The sequence below is a fragment of the Scyliorhinus torazame genome, chromosome 10, assembly GCF_047496885.1.
Source record: "Scyliorhinus torazame isolate Kashiwa2021f chromosome 10, sScyTor2.1, whole genome shotgun sequence".
NCBI lineage: Eukaryota > Metazoa > Chordata > Chondrichthyes > Carcharhiniformes > Scyliorhinidae > Scyliorhinus > Scyliorhinus torazame.
In genome coordinates, this window is record NC_092716.1 from 204,455,910 (window position 1) to 204,477,311 (window position 21,402).

The 21,402-nt window shown below is 47.9% G+C and overlaps 1 protein-coding gene across 1 annotated transcript in view; it reads right to left on the reverse strand.

The window, feature by feature from the left end:
• Positions 1-21,402, reverse strand: part of LOC140384522 (ATP-binding cassette sub-family C member 8-like) — a 497,256-nt gene that overhangs the window by 72,477 nt on the left and 403,377 nt on the right. The window contains 2 exon segments of the mRNA XM_072466291.1: positions 8,022-8,159; positions 18,723-18,803. Coding sequence (XP_072322392.1) covers positions 8,022-8,159; positions 18,723-18,803 — 219 coding nt within the window.

Genomic DNA, 21,402 nt, shown 5'->3' on the forward strand with positions numbered 1-21,402 from the left:
ATTGAAGAAAACACGCAACTTAGAAACAGTTCAAATGGCAAATGTTATTGAGCATATTAAAATATTATTGACCTCCTGAACACAATAAATAAAAAATGGCACAGGCATCCTGATCACGGAGCAAAGATGGCAGGGCTTTAAACAGGTATTTATTGTTTACATGAAAAAAAGACTTTGAAGCAAACTGTTTGAGATTAGGTGGTTTCCTGTAATTTGGATGAATTGCTGAAACATTGGGCAGCATTTTATGGGTGGGTGGTGACAGATGGATCACCCCCCTCCCCTCCACCGATAGAAGCAAACTCGCTCCACACCAGTCCACCCCGCAGCCATAACATGCTACTGGCAGGCTAAACTGATGTAGTGTGAAACGTCCACCCCTCATTAGGGAGGAGGTTCCTCCCTCGGGAGCTGCCAGCCAATTAGGATTGGTCGGCATCTCCGTCAGTCCCAGCAGTGGCAAGAGCACATCAGTGGCCGATGCGGAGACTGCGAGCAGAACCAGGAAGAATGCCCATGGATCCTGAAGCAAGGCGAGTCTGGGGTATTGGGATGGTTCAGGCAGTTTTGAGTGTGCGTGTGGGTGGGTGGGGGGTGGGGCGGTTTACAGAGCAGGCAGGTAGGAAGAAAGGAGTGATGCTATCTTAAATTCTGTCTCCTACTGTGTAGAGGGCAGCACCCGCCAAACTCAATTGATCCCTGATTATTTTTTAAAGTATGGCAGGTAGGCTGCTGATTTCAGCATCGGCTCATCCCCATATTATGTGGTTAGATATTGGGGTGTTGGCACCTACCCTGTTGTATGTGCAGCTACCCACCCCCATTCAAAAGACTCCTGGCGGGGGTATGTAAAATCCAGTCCATCATAATTTAGCAATAATATAAACTGAATCAAGGATAATTTTAAAGTGTTTTGTAGGTCCCTCAGCAGAACAATAACATTATTTCGCTTCGGAATGTTGCAAAGTTTTCAGTGGTCTCAGTTCCTGAAATATCCTGCACCAAAATGCCCTTCCTGCTGATTTGCTGAGCATATCTCCACAGTAGATAATCGACCATAGTGTCAAAACCTACTCCAGTGTGATCATTAACAATGTCCCCACCCACCCTCCCCACCCGAACCCCACAATATATTCATTCATAAATATGTGTTAAGTGGGTAACGGTGTTAGACTTGGGGGAGAATCTTTCGTGTAACTGGTGGGTAGCGAGGACAGATATGGAAACAGGTGTATCATCCTGTCTTGCCCAGCCCCCTCTTCCTGCTGCAATTTAATATCTGTTGGGTGTTAATCAGATAGTGATGAGACTTACTGAAGAGGAAATCCCACTTTCAAGAGCTGCCAGCCAATCCAAATGGCCGCAGCTCTCTGCTCCCAACAGCCCCAGCGGGGACCAGTGGCCACTTGCTGGCAGTGCAGCCAGTCCCCAACGAGGATCGTCGCTAGAGCCACATGAAAAGGTAATTGGAGGCGTAGCGCAGGGTATCACTGAGTCCAGGTTGGCAGGCCCTAGCAAGCGAGGTGAAGGAGATGGTGGCCAGGTTGGACAGGGGAAATGCATTGCAGGGGAACATCGGATGGAACCAGGTGATCAATAAAGAAGATGACTGCTTTCTTCCTGCCACAAGCCTTAGCAGTGTTACCTGTTGTGTTTCCCACATGCCTCTGGCCTGAGCTGGCTACCCATGAAATACTGGTGGAGGTGGGAAACAGCTCTTCAGTGACTTGGTCACTTAAAGGCAGCAATTGGAATTCTACAAGAAATTTTCGGAACTGCTGTGCCCACTCCTACTAAGGACCTTTAATGAGGCCAAAGAGAGAGGGACACTCCCCCCAACAATGTCACAGGCTTCGATTTCACTCATCCTCAAACAAGAGAAAGATCCGCTACAGTGTGGATCTTATAGACCGATATCGCTCCTGAACGTAGACACCAAACTGCTGGCCAAGATCTTGGCTGCTAGAATTGAGGACTGTGTCCCTGGGGTGATAGGGGAGGATCAGACAGGCTTCGTCAAGGGCAGGCAATTGAACTCCAATGTACGGAGGCTCCTAAACATCATCATGCCATGCCCTCAGAGGGAGGGGAGGCAGAGGTAGTGGCGGCGATGGATGCAGAGAAAGCCTTTGATCGGGTGGAATGGGTGTACCTGTGGGAAGTGCTAAGAAGGTTCGGATTCGGTGAGGGGTTCATAGGTTGGGTCCAGCTACTCTACCAGGCCCCCGTGGCAAGTGTGTGCATGAACAGGGTGAGGTTGGATTACTTTAGGCTCTACTGGGGGACGAGGCAGGGGTGCCCCCTCTCCCCGTTACTATTTGCCCTTGCAATAGAGCCGCTGGCTATAGCGCTGCGGATCTCAAAGAAGTGGCAGGGGTTGGTTTTGGGGGGGGAGGAGCATCGGGTCTCGCTCTATGCGGATGATCTGCTCCTGTACATCTCGGACCCACTAGAGGGGATGGGGGAGGTCATGCAGATTGGCAATTTCTCGGGGTACAAACTAAACGAGAAGAAAAGCGAGATGTTCCTGATCCAAGCTAAGGGGCAGGAAATAGGACTGGGAGAGCTTCTGCTAAAGATGGTCGAGAAGAGCTTTTCGTACCTAGGGATACAGGTGGCTCGAAAGTGGGATGCCCTCCACAAGCTTAATCTATCTCGGCTGGTAGAGCAGATGGAGGGGGACTTCAAAAGGTGGGACATGCTCCCGCTATCTTTAGCGGGGAGGGTGCAGACCGTTAAGATGACAGTTCTCCCCAGATTCCTGTTCGTCTTCCAGTGCCTTCCCATCTTCATCCCTAAGTCCTTCTTTAAGCAGGTGAACAAGATCATCTCGGGATTTGTATGGGCAAATAAGACCCCGCGAGTAAAGAGACAGTACCTAGAGCACAGTCGGCAGGGGGGGGCTGGAGCTGCCGAACATTTGCAGCTACTATTGGGCGGCTAACATCGCCATGATTAGAAAATGGGTATTGGGGGAGGGGTCGACGTGGGAGCGGCTAGAGGCGTCCTCATGCAAAGGTACCAGCCTAGGGGCACTTGTAACGGCACCTCTGCCGTTCTCGCCGGCACGCTACTCCTCCAGTCCGGTGGTGGTGGTGGCATTAAAGATCTGGGGTCAGTGGAGAAGGCACAGGGGGGTAGAGGGAGCATCAGTTTGGACCCCGATATGCAACAATCACAGATTTGTCCCCGGCAAGATCGACGGAGGGTTTCAAAGCTGGCATAGGGCAGGCATTAAAAGGATGGGGGACCTGTTCATAGACGGGACCTTTCCCAGCCTGAAAGCGCTGGAGGAGAAATTCAGTTTGCCCCCTGGAAACACTTTCAGATACCTTCAGGTACGCGCCTTTCTCAAAAAACAGGTGATATCATTTCCGCTGCTACCCCCACGCAGGATACAGGATAGGGTGGTCACCGGCACCTGGGTAGGTGAGGGGAAGGTGTCAGACATCTACCAGGAACTTTAGTAGGGGGAAGAAGCCCCAGTGGAGGAACTTAAGGGCAAGTGGGAGGAGGAGCTAGGCGGGGAGCTGGATGCGGGCCTGTGGGCGGATACCCTAAAAAGGGTCAATTCCTCCTCATCATGTGCCAGGCTTAGCTTAATCCAGTTTAAGGTGGACCACCGGGCACACATGACGGCAACCAGGATGAGCAAGCTCTTTGGGGTTGAGGATAAATGTGCAAGGTGTGCGGGAAGCCCAGCAAACCATGTCCAGATGTTCTGGGCATGCCCGGCTCTTAAGGGATTCTGGCAGGGATTCGCTCAGGCAATGTCCAAGATCTTAGACACGCGGGTGGTGCCGAGTCCAGAGATAGCGTTCTTTGGTGTGTCAGACGATCCGGGAGTTCAGGAAGCGAAAGAGGCCGACGTCTTGGCCTTTGCCTTCCTGGTAGCCCGGAGACGGATCCTTTTATGTGGAGGGACTCGAAGCCCCGAGTGTAGAGACCTGGGTTAGTGACATGGCTGGGTTTCTCAGTCTCGAGAAAATAAAGTTTGCCTTGAGAGGGTCCATGACGGGGTTCTCTCAGAGGTGGCAGCCGTTCGTCGACTTTCTAGGAGAGCAGTAAAGGTCAGCAGCAGCAGCATCCCAGGGGGGAGGGGGGAATTGTTACGTAGTAATGTTCTTTTCTCTGTATATATGGTTAACATTTATTTTGTTATGTTAATTATTGCGTACGGTTATGCAATAAATTCTGTTTTTGACAAAAATTTGAATAAAAATAATTTTTTTAAAAAATGCAGCAATTGCCACACGGACATGTGGGCCACTCAAAGCCAATTTTTAAAATTGAAGCGGGAACTTGGCAGGTGGGTAGGTGTCAGGAATGGCACGCAAAGAATTTTACAGGATCCCTGGGCGAAATTCTCCGGTATCGGCGCGATGTCCGCCGACTGGCGCCCAAAACGGCGCAAATCAGTCGGGCATCGTGCCGCCCCAAAGGTGCGGAATGCTCCGCATCTTGGGGGCCGAGCCCCAACCTCAAGGGGCTAGGCCTGCGCCGGACTAATTTCCGCCCCGCCAGCTGGCGGAAAAGGCCTTTGGTGCCCCGCCAGCTGGCGCGGAAATGACATCTCCGGGCGGCGCATGCGCGGGAGCGTTAGCGGCCGCTGACGCCATTCCCACACATGCGCAGTGGAGGGAGTCTCTTCCGCCTCTGCCATGGTGGAGACCATGGCGAAGGTGGAAGAAAAAGAGTGCCCCCACGGCACAGGCCCGCCCGCGGATCGGTGGGCCCCGATCGCGGGCCAGGCCACCGTGGGGGCACCCCCCGGGGCCAGTTCGCCCCGCGCCCCCCCCCAGGACCCCGGAGCCCGCCTGCGCCGCCTTGTCCCGCCGGTAAGGTAGGTGGTTTAATCTACGCCGGCGGGACAGGCATTTTAGCAGCGGGGCTTCGGCCCATATGGGCCGGAGAATCGCGGGGGGGGGGGCCGCCACCCGGCGCGGCGCGATTCCCGCCCCCGCCGAATATCCGGTGCCGGAGAATTCGGCAACCGGCGGGATTCACACCAGCCCCCGGCGATTCTCCGACCGGCGGGGGGTCGGAGAATCTCGCCCAGGTGTCTGTAAACCCACCTGCAGAGGAGAGCAGAATTCTGTCATTAATAAAAAATTCAACCATCGAACAAACCGATAATTTTCTAATTGGACCCACAGAAAGCATCATTTGGGACAGAATAATAATGCAAATCAACCTGAAGGTGGTTACAGTATGAATATTATCTCTTCAAAATTGCAGCATGGGCTATTTTCTGTCCACATGAGTAGGCAGACAAGGACTCGGTTTAACATTTTATCCAAAAGAATATTATGCCTCTGTATATCACTGGCAGTTTAGTAAATCCCACCATTGGAAATTGTGCTGAAGTGATATAGAAACAGATTACAATTCGGTCCCCAAAACAAAAACAAAATACTGTGGATTCTGGAAATCTGAAATAAAAACAGAAAATAATGAAATTCACATGTCTGGCAGCTTCTGTGGGGAGGGAGGAACAGAGTTAATGGGCAGAATTCCCCCCAAATTGCATAGAGTGCTGCACCAGGCGGGAAAAGCTGTGTGAAACTTGCTGGCCTCACAGGTGCCTTTTCTTGAGTGATTAAACAGCACTCTGTGCAATATCTGGGCACTGGCAAAGACCACACAGCCAGCTGGGGGACTGGGCCTAAACACGGCGGGAAAGCCGGGATTCTGAGATCGGGACGTGTTTTTTAAAGAGCGTCCCAATCTCAAAGTTACATTAAAGGCCCTCTTTCTCCCCATCACCGAGGTAGGGACACCACGGCGGACAAAGGGAACACCTTCCAACCCCCACACACATAAGGGCAATCATCCACACCACACCATGCAAGCTTCAGGGTGATTCGACCTCCCTGCCGTCACCAGCAACCCCCCCCCCCCCCACGCACTGGCAGTGCCCAACCCCCCTTTCCGGCACTGGCACTGTCCCCACCCTCCTCCACAGTTTCCGACTCCCCCCACCCCAATGCATACACAACGCCCCCCCCCCCCCATCCAACAACCTTCGGCCGCCTCCCATAAATAAGCGGAACCCCCCTGAATGGGGCTCCCCACACCGCCCACCCCTGGCAGTGCCTACCTGGTGCCAGCCAAGTTGGCAGTGCCATATCAGCAGTACCAGGGGGCAGTGCGCTGCATGTCCCTCCCAACCTGGGGACGTTACTTACCTCCGGGCCCCCGGCGTGGTCATCACGACTGGTTCTCGCTTTTGAAAACCAGTAGTGGTTTGTGCCGGCATGATGTCACTCCGCTGTAGGATCCAGCATGGGCGGACGTTACGGCGTAAAGCTGTTTAAGAATATTTAAATTAATTAAAATTCATGAAAATCAGGTTGACGCCCAGAAAGGTCCTGAACCTGATCACGTCACCAGCGGGGACGGGGGATGGGGATGACCTCAAACCGAGATCTCGCTGGCGCAAATCCCGTTATAACCCACTCGTGAGATTTAATGGCTATAACGAGATTGCGCCTGTGGCAAATGGGCCCTCTAAGTTCCACCCAATGTTTCTGGGAAGAGTCCATTAACTCTTCACAAATGCTGCCAGACCTGCTGAGTATTTCCAGCATCTACTGATTTTATTATTCTGTTCCCAGCTGTGCTACACTTTACTTTCTGAACTCTGTTGCTGGCTTCTTGGAAAAAGAATGCTGACCTCTGAATGTGCACTAGACTCAGTATTCCAAATTTAAAAATGGCACAGAGGTATCCAAAGGGCCACAGAAGGAGGCCATTTGGTCCTATTGTGCCTCCGGCAGCTATTTGTTCGAACAGTCCAAAGCAAATCCCACTGCACTGCGAATGTAGTCTTGAATTTTCCTTTGCTTCAAACAAGTATCGACTTGTTTTTGAAAGATGCAGTAAGCGTCTGCTTCAAATGCCCTCTAGCAGCAAAGAACTATAGTCCAACAACTTTTCTACAAATTTATTCCAGCTGTGACACAGTAATGCTGTCATCCACACATTTCTACTCAATATTGACAGATGTATATAATGTGAAGAGGTGAAAGCAAATGTTTTGTTTGAGAATTCTGTTAAATGGGCTCAGATGTGGGCCAAAAACAACAGTACTTTTTCCAGGGCACTTGGAAATTCCAACCTGTTGCCCCAACTTGTGTTTTCCCTCAAATTGCCCCATTGGCCTACGTTGGCTCCCTCTCTACTTATATTCACTCACCAGGAATTTTTGCATTACCAATAGATGATTTATAACCTTATGTAATAACCCGACAGTGATTACTGCTGGTGGGGGGGGGGGGGGGGGGGGGGGGGGGGGTTTCGGGGGGGGTTCTAAGGTGCATGTTTAACAAAGGAAGTGTTGCACCTTAAGTTCTAATCATTTTGAGGTAGTTCCTTATTTGACAATAAATATCAAAATTATGCAAAAACTCTGGATAAAAATGGTTGGCACCACCAGATTGGCACCCCGGCAGTGCCAACCTGGTTGTGCCAGGTGACAGTGTCGGGCTGGGGCCCCTGGCCATCCCCATGGGAGGGGTTCCCTTTATGTCTTTGGGAGGGCTGATGTCTGTGAGAGGGGAGAATGCTGCCAAGACTGCGGTGGTGGTGGTGCGGGGGGGGGGGGGTAGAGGCTGAAGATCTAGAGTGAAATGTGGTCTGGGCTGCTGGAGAGCTACATGCCGGTTTTCAGTCAGAACCTGACACTTTGAGAAAATATGGCAAAATTCCACCCATCATTTCATTCATGTGTGGTCTGCCTGAAGGCAAGTCCTTGATGCATTGTCAGCTGATTCTTCATCCTGAGCTGTTTTCTTGGCAGTTTTCTTTTTGTCAATGGCGAATTACCACTGCCTTCCACTCTCAGGGACAGGTCAAGAAGGCAGGTTTCAAGTTTACTTCAGCGAGAATGCAAATCAAACCCACACATTTGGCATTATTCTCAATGATACACTAGCCATCTGACCAACAGAGCTAACCAGCCCCCTCTAAGCATCACTCACAAAGCCAGAAAAATAAATAAAAAATGGAGGCTGTCTCACCCAGTCTGCATGGGGCAGATACTGCAGTTTATGAGTGACCAGGACCACAGTCCGTTTCTCCTCTTGTAGCAGCTTCAGGATTCCTTCTTGCATAAGGTGATCACTCAGGTGGACGTCTAGTGCTGAGAATGGGTCATCCTACAGAAACCAAAATTTGATTAACATTCAATTTAGTATCTTCGCTCAACTTCACTGGAGGACGCACTTTCATGTATCTGAAAAATATTGTGTGACTTTATAAATGACACCAAAAAGTAAAAATACTTCTTTATGCCTTAATGCTTCTTTAAAAAAAAATGTAGAGTACCCAATTCATTTTTTCCAATTAAGGGGCAATTTAGCATGGTCAATCCACCTCCCCTGCACATCTTTGGGTTGTGGGGGCGAAATCCATGCAGACACGGGGAGAATGTGCAAACTCTACACCGACAGTGACCCAGCGCTGGGATCGAACCTGGGACCTCAGCGCCGTGAGGCAGCAGTGCTACCACTGCGCCACCGTGCTGCCCCTGCCTTAATGCTTCTTGATTACCCAATAGGAATTCAGAGATAAATATCTAAAGCTTTACTTTACCAGAGACCAGAGCATAGCGGCTTTTCCTTCAATTATTTTAAAGTTCTCCAGTTACCCATTCCGTCAGATATCCATTCCAAGTGTTGATCATTCTTTGTGTGAAAACTTCCCAAATTAGTCCTAAATTTGTGTTGCATTTGATTAAACCTGTGCTCTCTTCTGCTAAACTTATGGATTATGTGAAGTGGTGTTTTAGGTTTACCTTTTCTGTACTGGTTAACATCCTTACTTTTCCTTCAGGTACCCTGGCCAGGATTCTCCGAGCCTTTGCACCGCAATCGTGCTCGGCGCCGAGAATGGTCATCAGACCCGCTATCGGGTCCGACGCCGCTCCCGAGATTGTCCGGGGACCAGAGAATCGCCGGTAATTGAAAGAGGCCCCTGCGGCGATTCTCCGCTGACAACAGGCCGAGTTCCCGCCGGCGTGGTTCACTCATGGTTCCACCCGGCAGGAGCTCGGAGTGGCGGCTGCAGATTCACTCCGCGGCCGCCCTGGTGTGGGGCGGGGGGATCCGTCACCAGGGGGGATGGGGGGGGGGGGGGGGGTCCTCCAGGCTGGCCAGGCTCGCGATCAGGGGCCACCGCATGCGTGGACTCTCGGCCGGAAGTGCAGGGCTCCATATCGGCAGCCGGAGCTGCGAGAAGCACTCCGGGGCCCTGCTAGCCCCCTGCAAAATGGAGAATCACTCTGGACTTTCTCCCGGAAAGTCCAGAGTGATTTGCGCCCGTTTTCACGTGGGCGTGCGGACATAGCCCCATTATCAGAGAATTCCGTCCCCTATTTTTGTTCCTCCCAAGCCCAAGCTTCTCATCATACCTCAGCCTCTCTGATATTAGGGGCTCCCCTCCTAGCTCTTGTTCACATTATCACAAATCCTTGAATCTCTTGATTTTAAATCTCAAATGTGAACATTTAAATGAAATGAATGTGAGAAAAACTGCAACATTTATCTTAGTTCAGTTTTCGTCAAATTCTGGGCCAAATCTTGCTGGGGTTGGTGTGTACATTAGTTAGATTTTCCCTGCACCCTCCAGTTTATAACTTTTTGCCTCATCGCTTGCTGCAAGAGGAAGCTTATAAAGGCATGGTGAGGACTATGGGATATCAAGGACCAATCTTCCCTGCGCGTTGTTTGGTCACATGGCAAACCCAAAGTTCCGGCGCAGGCTGCATTTAGGCCAGTCCCTTTAAGTCACTGACCTAAATTTCTGAGACAGATTTCATTGGCAATTGATGTGCAAACACGACACCTTCTTAAAAATAGCAGGAGGCTAAATACAAGGGGTGGGCCGGGCCGAAGAATTCCAGCGACCGGTGTGAATCACGCCATGTCGCCCCAACGCCGGCACGCGATTCTTCGCAGAGCGGAGAATCGGCGCCATTGGCGCTGGCATAGTTGGCGCGGCACCGGCCGCTCTATGTGGCCTGTCCGCCGATTCTCGGGCTTGAATGGGCCGAACGGCCGTCGTGAAAACGGCGAGTCCTGCCGGCGCCGTCCACACCTGCTCTCAGCCGGCGGGAACTCAGCGTTGAAGGGTCGGGTGGTGGACTATGAGGGGGGGCGGTGGCGGGCCCGATCCTGGGGGGGCCTCCGATGAGGCCTGGCCCGCGATCGGGACCCACCGATCAGCGGGCCGACCTCTCGGTCTCCCGGCCTCCTTTCTTCTTCCCCGGCAAGTGTACTCCTGCGGCATGTTGGGTCGAGGCCGGCGCGGACAAGGGAGACGGGCCGAATGACCTCCTTCAGCACTGTAGGGATTCTACACTTCTATTCTATGCATAGAATCCCTACAATCTACCTTAGGTTCAACTTGAAAGCTAATTTTTAATTCTCGTGATCTGGGGAAGGAGTTATTTTCCTAGCCTAATTTGTCTGACCCACCACCCAAGGGCAGCATGGTAGCACAAGTGATTAGCACTGTGGCTTCACAGCACCAGGGTCCCAGGTTCTATTCCCCGCTGGGTCACTGTCTGTGCGGAGTCTGCACGTTCTCCCTGTGTCTGCGTGGGTTTCCTCCGGGTGCTCCGGTTTCTTCCCACAGTCCAAAGATGTGCAGGTTAGGTGGATTGGCCATGATAAATTGCCCTTAGAGTCCAAAAAAAGGTTAGGAGGGGTTATTGGGAGACGGGGATAGGGTGGAAGTGATGGCTTAAGTGGGTTGATGCAGATTGGATGGGCCGAATGGCCTCCTTCTGCACTGTATGTTCTATGTTCAATCTGTACCGACCCTCCAAAAGAGCACCCTACCTAGGCCCAATTCCCAGCCCTTTCCCTGTAACCCCTCCTAACCTTTCGACACTTAGGGGAACTTTAGCATGGCCAATCCAGCTAACCTGCACTTCTTTGGATTGGGAAGGAAACCGGAGTACCTCCCGGACGAAACACACGCAGACAGAGGGAGAACATGCAATCTCCACACAGTCACCAGAGGTCGGAATCAAACCTGGGTCCCTGGCGTGTGAGACAGCACTGCTAACCACTATACCACCATGAGTTCTACATTAAAAGGTAATGGCGACAAGTAATGGTGAGAATTTAAAGAACTATTTCATAATGCTCAATGAATAAACATTCCATTGAGAAATAAAATCTCCACAGGAAGCGTGATCAATCCAGCAAGCCAAAGTAAAGTGGTTGCTTATATTATGAGATTAAAGGAAGAAGGTTATGATGTTGCCAAGAAGAATAGTAAGTCCGAGGTCTAAAAGCCAGCAAAACATGACCAAAACATTTATAAAAAGGGAAAAACAAAGTATATGAGAGTAAAGTAGCAAGAGAAAAAAAAAATGATAGAAACCTTTACAAAAATGTAAAATGTCGAGAGTAACAAAAGTAAATGTGGACCCCATAGTGGTTCAAACAGGAGAGATTATAATGGAGAATAAGGAAATGCCAAAGAAATTAAACAAAAATTTTGTATCTTTCTTCAAAGCAGAAGACACCGGGAACAAGGAGCAAGGACCTTAAAGCAACTAATAGAAGTAGAGAACAATACTGGAGAAATTAATGGGACTAAAAGCTGTCCCAATCCTTTGGACATGATGGTGTACAAATTAGAGTTCTAAAAGAGGTGGCTGCAAGGATGGTGGAAACATTGATGATGGCTGTCCAAATTTGCCAGGTACTGGAATAGCCCCAGTTTCAAAGGTAGCAAATATAACACCAATATTCAAGAAAGAAGGGAGAGAATGGAGAGAGAAACACAAGCAACTACTGGATAGTTAACCTGACATTAGTTGCTAAGAAAATGCTGAAATTAAGAAAGTGGTAACACAATATTTATCATATGATTAGGTGGTAAGAGAAGAAATTCCTCCTCTTCTCTGTCTTAAATGGGTGCCCACTTACTCTGAGATTACACCGGTCCTAGACAGTCCCAACAAGGAGTTCAGCATCTACCCTGTCAAGCCCTCTGAGAATCCTATATGTCTCAATAAAATAGCCTCTCGTTCTTATAAACACCAATGAGTATAAGCCCATCCTACTCAGCAGAGGCTGGTCTGTGCAGTTATCGGCATGGCCATACAAAAATAATTCTTAGCAGAGATGGAGTTGCAGAGCGTGCGTGCAGGTGAGGTCCACTAGATTTGATGGGAAGCTGCAGGCTTGGCACCAGAGATGACAGTGCAGAAACCAATGAGAAAAGAGGCTCAGAGCAAAAGGGAGTGCAGAGGTTGAGGTAATTTAGTACGGTTGTGGGCCAGGGTTTAGAGAATCCCAAAGTGCATCATGGAGTTCACCTAACCCACAACTTTTAATAGATTGTGGTATGGGGAGCACACGGCTCACTCTACAGGTATGGTGTAGCAGAAAATGGACCAGTGGTTTTTTTAAAACAAAACAATGTTTATTCTATGAACTCAAGTTAACCTTTTAAAACAAACAGTGAATATCTTAGCAACCAGTAAATCAAATACACCCCCCCAAAGAAAATACTAAGTAATCTGTATGCCGTCCTTTTAACATCCAAAAGGCTTAACAAACCTTCAAACAGGATCACATTAGGGTTTACATTCAAGACTGAAAACATTGATAATTCTTCTGAATTCACTAAATGATTAAGAGATAGTCCTTCATGGCAGAGAGCAACAGCAGTGTAGCTCACAGACACATCCAAGCTTTCTCAAACTGAAACTAAAAAAGCAGAAGTAGAGTCAGCTCCACCCACACTCTGACTTCACTCCAGTAACATGAGCAGTGCTATTTCTTAAAGGTACATTTCTTAAACACCCATTTCTTAAAGGGTACTCTCACATGACAGTACACAGATCAGGAGCTGTCAATAATGCTCCTGTTGCAGGGAAGGTAGCACTTTAGGATGTTAAGAGTCCTGCCTATTTATTTCCCTTTGTTCCCATTTCTTTAATTTTATTATTTTTGGTCAATGGACCCATGACCCAGCGGGCTGGTTTAGCTCAGTAGGCTAAACAGCTGATTTGTGATGCGCGGGTTCAATTCCCGTACCAGCTGAGATTTCTGAATTCTCCCTCCATGTACCCGAACAGGCGCCGGAATGTGCAAACTAGGGGCTTTTCACAGTAACTTCATTGCAGTTTTAATGTAAGCCTATTGTGACAATAAAGATTATTTAATTTACTTAATTTTAATCGGAACCTGCCTTTAAGCCGAGGATTCAAGCAGACGCAGCCTGCTAGTCAGGACAGGGTGTTCCATGTTTTGTATTTTGGAGAGGAGAAAACAGACTCGACGGCACCCAGCAAATCTTAAGATCCTGCTTTGAAGGAAGCCAGTTTGGCTGGCTGGCAACCTGTTGGTTGGCCAGGGACAGTCTTCTGCCTGAGAACAGTCAGGCATAGTGATTGGCTTCTGAGTGATGTTTCTGAGAGAGCTAGACAGAAGTGATTAGACCTTGAAAGAAAAAGGAACAGTTTCTCTCTCTCGCTGCTGAAGTAAAGAACGGCATTATTATTTAACAACCAGTAAGTGCCTGGTGCATCTTTACTATAAATTTGAAATGATCTTCAACCTACAAAGTAGACAACGTTGCCAGAGAAAACCATCTCATGCCTAGAAGGAATAAGTACCAAATTGAGAGCTTGAACACCTGAAAGACATTAACTGGAAGACATCCGAGTGCATCAAACATCTTTTATCCTTTTCTTCATAGATATTTTCTTTACTTCTCCACCACCCTTTCTCTCTCTGTTGTCTGTATGTTTGTATATAGAGAGTGAGAGTAGTTGGAAAGTGGGGGGGGGGGGGGGGGGGGAGAGGTTTGGAAAGGGGCATTAGGTAGACAGTTACATTTTTGTCAGTTTAGTTATATTACTGTTAAATGATAAAAGGTTATTTGTGTTTAAATTTTACAAACTGTGTGACTGCAGTTTCAGCCACGATCCTCAGGCATTTTAAAATAACATCTAATTTCACTTGTGTTGTGATTCAAGTGTGGCTGGAACTGACCGTGCACAAGCCCAAGGGGTTGTGACAAGGAGGAAATGCAAGCATATGCAGAGCCCACAGGAGGCCATCAAAAAAAATGACTCTAGTACACAGTGTTGAGAATAACCCTGAGGACACTGAAGTATACAGTGCAAACAACATTAAAATGGGCAAGGCAAATCGCAAAGAAGTTTTAAAAAGATTTGAGAAGGCCAGAGTAAGACTGAAAAGGGAAAAATGTACATCCCAGGCTCATGAACTGACATACTTAGGATTCAGGGTAGACGTCAAAGGGCTGCTCCCTAAGGAGGAGAAGATCAAAGAAGATTAAGGATGTACTGGCCCCCCAAAATACATTGGTATTGACGTCCTTTTTAGAAATGGGGAACTATCACAGCAGACTTATTGCTAATCTTTCTACAATGTTTGCACCCTACAGGCACTATTCAAGAAGCACCAGAGATGGTATTGGAGAGAGCATCAGAAAGAAACCTTTGAACAGGTTAAACTAGCTTTACAGTCATCCAGTCTACTTAGTCCACTTTGACCCTTAAGGCAGTCATTTTCAAACTCAGGGTCGCGACCCACGGGTGGTCAGTGCAGAAGGAAGTCATTCGGCCCAGAGAGTCTGCCCTGGCCCCTCGAAAGAATGAGGGGTCGACATATAACCCAATCCCTGCTCAAGCCCCGCTCAAGCCCTGTATCTCCACCCAGCCTTTGGACACTACTGGGCAATTTAGCATGTCCAATCCACCCAACCTGCACATCTTTGGACTGTGGGAGGAAACAGGAGCACCCGGAGGAAACCCACGCACACACGGGGAGAACATGGAGACTCTGCACAGACAGTCAACTGAGGTCGTAATCGAACCTGCCACGAGGCAGCAATGGTAACCACTATGCCACCCAAGGTTGAGGAGCCAAGGCTTTCATGAATAACTTCAGCCGGAACGGGAATTGAACCTGCATTGTTGGCCTTGCTCTGTATCAGAAACCAGGGGCGTCATTCTCCGACCCCCCGCCGGGTCGGAGAATCGCCGGGGGCTGGCGTGAATCCCGCCCCCGCCGGATGCCGAAGTCTCCGGCACCGGATATTCGGCGGGGGCGGGAATCGCGCTGCGCCGGTTGGCGGGCCCCCCCGCTGGATTCTCCGGCCTGGATGGGCCGAAGTCCCACCGATAAATTGCCTGTCCCGCCGGCGTGGACAAGGCGGCGTGGGCGGGCTCCGGGGTCCTGGGGGGGGAGAAGGGATTGGTGTGGGGGCGCATGGATGCGATATCGTGCAAGGATGCGGCATTTCATAGTCGTTACCGACCACAAATCGTTGTTGGGGTTACTTAGGGAGGATAACAACATTCTCCACATAGTTTCAGCTCGTGTCCAATGCTGGGCTTTATTGTTAGCACCTACGAGTATACATTTCAACATCGGCCGGCACCCACATTTCAAACAAGGATGCTTTGAGCCATCTTCCCCTTCGTAAGGACATGGTTCTTGCTTTGCACTTTCGTGACACATTGCCAGTCAAGCTTGACCTGCACGGCAGGTCAAGCTTTGGACCCAAAAGGACCCCTTATTATCTTGCGTCAAGAACATGGTCCTTCATGGCTGGCATTATGATAACAGGTCTGAGCAGCGATGACCCTTTCAGATAAGAAAAGGCGAGTTATGTTGTGAAGACGGGGTATTATTATGGGGACCAAGGGTGGTCATTCCAACCCCTGCTAGGAATCTATTGTAACAGGAGCTACATTGTGCCCATACTGGGATGACAAAGATGAAGGTAGTCCCACGTAGCTACATCTAGTGGCCCGAGATGGATATTGATGTAGAGAATCTGGTCAAACAATGTGACCAGTGCCAAATGCAACAACACTTGCCACCCGCAGCTCTCATGCACCCTTGGGAGTGGCCCAGTCTGAGTGAGGCTACATCTCGACTTTGTAGGTCCATTTATAGGCTTCATGCTCTTGCTTATTATCGATGCTCACTTACAGTGGTTGGAAATACACAAAATGAAGTTCACAACTTCACCAGCAATGGTAGAGAAATGGCGATAGACACAAGCCACTCACGGGTTGCCCAAGGTTCTGGTCTCAGATAATGGGACTGTTGTCACTCGTGAAGCATTCCAACATCTTGTAAGAATCAACAGTGTTCAACATTTTCGAACAGCTCTGTACCACCCTACTTCATATGGACTAGCTGAGCGAGCCATCCAAACATTCAAGGCCACCATGAAGAAAAAGTCATCAGCCCCTTTACAACTCAGACTAGCCCGGTTCTTGCTCACCTCATGCCACCACAGGTGTTACACCCGCCAGTTAATGTCATACAGCTAGGGATGAAAGTAAGGCTGGAGCAAGCTACCCTGAGGATCATCCCAGCATTGTTCCGGGTGACTGAGGAAACTGCTTGCACGATACACCTTCACAAATAAAGAGTCAACCTGGTGAGGTTCAAACTTAAGTTACCTCTTCTACTGAAGCACTTGTTAGTGAATCGTGTTGCTCTCAAAGGATTAAGAAGTCCTCTGACTGAATTACCTTACAAGAGATTGTTTTGAGAAACACTTGTTGGTGCATATTTTTATCAATAGTTCCCTTGCTAATTGAAGAATGTTCATAAGGAACTTAAAGGGGGAGGGATGAGGTGGCATGCCCCATTAAGGGGGTGAGTTCCTGAGGGTCAAGAGGCCAATGGGGCTGGAGCATGCAAACCCTGGGGCCGGAGCGCACGTTTCCCAGTCTGTTAGGAGTTTAGAGACTTGGAACATGGTACCTTTTATCTCATTCTCTGTATATAGTTTCTTACTTTAATAAATTGTTCATTCGTTAATCTACCTGGTGGTTGTCTGCCTGTCAGGATACTACAACTACTCTGTCTTTATCCTCCACTTCCTTTGAAATAAAGGCCAACATTCCATTTGCCTTCCCTATTACCTACTGAGCTTGCAGGCTAGCTTTTTGTGATTCAAGACTGATATCTGTTTCGCCCCAAGGGAGAGGATTTGTGATCTGGCAACTGTCTCGGCTTCCGCATCCCACTACCGGAAAGAATATCCTTCCCAGAGGGTAGGAATAAACAGTTCATTTTCATGTTAGCTGGTTGTTATTAGCAGGGTGACACAAGGGTCAGCTATCAGGGGCGGGATTCTCTCAGCCCGGGGCCGGGCTGGAGAATCCCCGCGACCGGCGCGAATCGTGTCACGCCGCCCCGACGCTGGCACGCGATTCTCCACTCCCCATTGGCGGCGGCGTGGTTGGCGCTGCTGGCCCGCCCAGTTCGTGCCGGGATCGGCAGCTGGCGTGGCGTGAACCGCTCCAGTGCCGTGCTGGCCCCCTGTAGGGGCCAGAATTGCTGCTCCTGAGGCCGTGTTGACGCCGTCGAGAAATGCGACGGCGTTTCCGACGGCGTCAACACTTAGCCTCAGGATCACAGAATCCCGCCCCAGCTGTTTACAATCTATGTTAATAAGTTAGATAACAAGAATGAGTATAAAGTATTCAGGTTTGTTGGTGACACAAAGTAAAGTTGGAGAGAACTGTGAGGAGGACAGAAGGAATCTTCAAAGCACTGTAGACAAGTTAAGTGAGTGAGTTTTAAAGTAACAAATAGAATACAATGTGGGGAAATGTGAGGTCATTCACTTTGGTATGAAGAACAGAGAAACAGACTAAGGAGTGTTGTTGCGATTGCATGTGGCTTTGGTGAGATTACACCCAGGGCACCGTGTACGGTTTTCTTTTCTGTATCTAGGTTGATTCCTGTGATATGAAGATTGTCCTGTGAGGAAGTGTGGAGTAGAATGGTTCCATACTCTCTGGAATTTAGAAGAATGAGAGGTGATCACACTGAAACATGTAAGATTCTGCAATCGTTTTACAGGGAAGATGTTGAGAGAGTGTTTTCCCTCACTGGAGAGTCTTTTCCGACTCCCCCTGATGCCAGGATCGTTTGCTCCTGCCTAAAATCAATTGACCTTTGACTGAGACATCGAATCTCCCTGTGGTGGGTCCCACCATCACAGGGCCGGAAAATCCTGGTCTAAAACTAGGCAGTATAATTTGAGGAAAGGGGATCGGCCATTTTATATCCTTCAATCAGAATTTTGTGAATCTTTGGAAATCTCTACTCCCAGAAGGCTCAGCACAGTTGCTGACCATATTCAAGAATGAGATCATGAATCTTTGGACTCTAAAACATACAAGGGGTCATCTGGAAAAGCGGAGTTGAGGTACAAGTTCATCCGTGATCTTACTGAATGGGGGGGGGGGGGGGCAAGCTCTAGCAGTTATATGGCTCACTCCTGATATTTCATCTGTTGATATGTAGTGATGCGGAGTGATGCCAACAGCGTGGGTTCAATTTCCGTACTGGCTGAGGTTATCCATGAAGGCCCCACCTTCTCAACCTTGCCCCTCATCTGACATTATGACCCTCAGGCTAAATCACCACCAGTCAGTTCTCAGAGAGGGAGAGCAGCCTATGGTCATCTGGGATTGTGGCGACATTTACATTTTACGTTGTTATTTTCCTTCCTTAAGTCCTTTAACAATTGACAATTTTTAGCTTTTGTGGATAGTTTCTTCACATTGAATCAAAATATTTTATGTATAATACTTAATTACTTATTAGAAATTGAAAGTTAGTGACTTAGCGTAAAGAAATCCAGTGCACAATACATACATTTTAAATAGAGACCAATAAATAACAACCCACCAGAAATACGACATTCGTTCGCTGGTACAGGGATCTTGCAACACTAATACGCTGACGCTGTCCACCACTTAAGTTAATCCCCTGTGGAACATCAGGAGAAAAGAAATAATCAAACCAAGGGAAACTCAATTTAGCTACTTAACTACAGCAAGAGGAACAAAGGTATATAGGCACAAGTTCATCCCCTACAAATCCATTAATGTTTAATTATAATGAAATGAAGAGTCTCACTCGATATGAGTTCATCATTAAAGCATTTACTTAAGCTGATGATAAAACCGATGGATTGAAGAATGGAAACAAGACATTGCCCATTTCCTATCTCCCCATCTAGGTGTATTCATTAGAGCTCTGCAGGGGATTGGAAAAAAACATGCAATAGCATTGCTTAGGCATCTGTGTAGGCATGCAAGAGGAATGGGTGACCTGTAAAGTATCACAGAGGAATGACAACTTCAGGGTACCCTGTCGGGAGAACTCCCAATTACAGAAGATTTAAGCACACTGATATGTTGAAAAGCATTCATAAAGAGCCACAACGATGATTTAGTGGTTTACGCCATAACTTAGCTCAATTGGTAACCTCTTTTTCCTCTGAATCATGAAATGCATTGATTTCAAGCTGCAGTTCAGGATCCAGACTGATAGTTCACGGCAGTAACAGTGGCTGCTACCTCTCTCACAAGACATTAAACGGAGACACCGCCTGTCTTTTTCACTAGTTCGAGTGGATGCCAAAGCTCATTTCCTAAGAAGAGCAGAATTTTTTTCTCGTCCCTGGCCTACATTCCTCCCTCAAGCAACAGCACTAAAAATATTTGCTTCCGGAATGCCCTGAATCTGGGGCAATCTGATTTTGGTGTTCAAAATAATGCCTTTATAGTCACAAAGTAGCCGAACTCTGGGTGGGATTCCAGCAGACAGGACTGAGGCAAGTGACAAAGCATCCCGATCTCAGCAACATGAGGACTTGGTGATTTTACCTCCTTGCTCATCTGTATGCTACTGACAGGGCCTGACTGTGTGCAGAGTGGATACTCCATTCTGCATTGTGCTAACATAACAACAGTGGCTACATTTGACGTAATTCACTGTTCACAAAGCTGTTTGATAGATTTCTCAGAAATATGACAAAATGTGATAGAAACATGAGTTCATATTTTTCTTAAGTTGGGATGAAAATCTGTGGAGGTTGTATGGACAGGTATTGAGATGGGAGTGCACCATTCATAGAACCTAGAGTGCAGGAGGAAGCCATTCAGCCCATTGGGTCTGCACCTGCCCTTGGAAAGAGCACGCTACTTAAGCCCATGTCTCCACATACATTCCAATACAAGGTTGGTGGAAACAGACAATCTTAGCAATGGATTGGGTTTGTTTATTGTCACGTGTACCGAGATACAGTGAAAAGTATTTTTCTGCGAGCAGCTCAGATTATTTAGTACATGAAAATAAAATAAAATAAAAAGAAAATACATAAGAGAGCAACACAAGGTCCACAATGTAAATACATAGACACCGACATCGGGTGAAGCATACCCGAGTATTAATCAGATCAATCCATAATAGCTCATCTTGAGGTCAACTTTGAAAAGATAGCAGTCTGATTCAACGTCAGTTGCCAGCGAGATGGATGGAGTTGGGGGCTAGGGACCAGAGTTTAATAATAATAATCTTTATTAGTGTCACAAATAGGTTTACATTAACACTGATTTGATTTGATTTATTGTCACATGTACCGAAGTACAGTGAAAAGTATTTTTCTGCAGCCAAGGGAACGTACACAGTACGTACATAGTAGTGTCATGTGAGAGTACCTTTAAAAAATGGGTATTTATAAATGGGTGTGTATATAAATATCTGTAGTGAGAGTACCTTGAGGAAATGGGTGTTTACTACTGCAGTGATGTCAGAGTGTGGGTGGAGCTGGGCTGACTGTCAACTTTTTACTTTTGTTTTAGGCTGTTTGCTGCAGGGTGTGTTTTAGTTTCGTTTTCAGTGTTGGAGCTGAAGCCAGACCAAGCAGGTGTACTGCTGTTCTCTCTGCCATCAAAAGACTATCTCTTGATCATTTGGTGAATTCAGAATTATAAATGTTTTCAGTAGTGACTTTAACCTGATGTGCTTCTGATAAAGGTTTTATTTTAAAGTCGTATGGATGTTAAAAAGGAAAGCTTAAAGGTTTACTTAGTGTTGTAGTCTTTGGGGGTTGTATCTGAATTAATGGCTGCTGAGATGTTCACTATATGTTTTAAAAAGGTTAATTTGAGTTCATAGAATAAGCATGGTTTTGCTTTAAAAAATACTTTTCCATTTCTGCTGTACCACACCTGTAGAGTGGGCCGTGTGCTTCCCCATACCACAATCTAGTAAAAGTTGTGGGTCAGGTGAACTCCATGATACACTTTGGGGTTCTCTAAACCCTGGCCCATAACAGCAGACAAAAAGAATAACTGACAGAGTACATTGACAATGGTACATCGATAAACAGTGATTGGTTACAGTGCGGAACAAGGGGCCAAACAAAGCAAATACTTGAGCAAGAGCAGCAGGGCGTAGTGAATAGTGTTCGTACAGGGAACAGATCAGTCCAAAGGAGAGTTGTTGAGGAGTCTAGTAGTTTACTGCAATGAAGTTATTGTGAAAATCCCTTCGTCGCCACACAACGGCACCTGTTCAG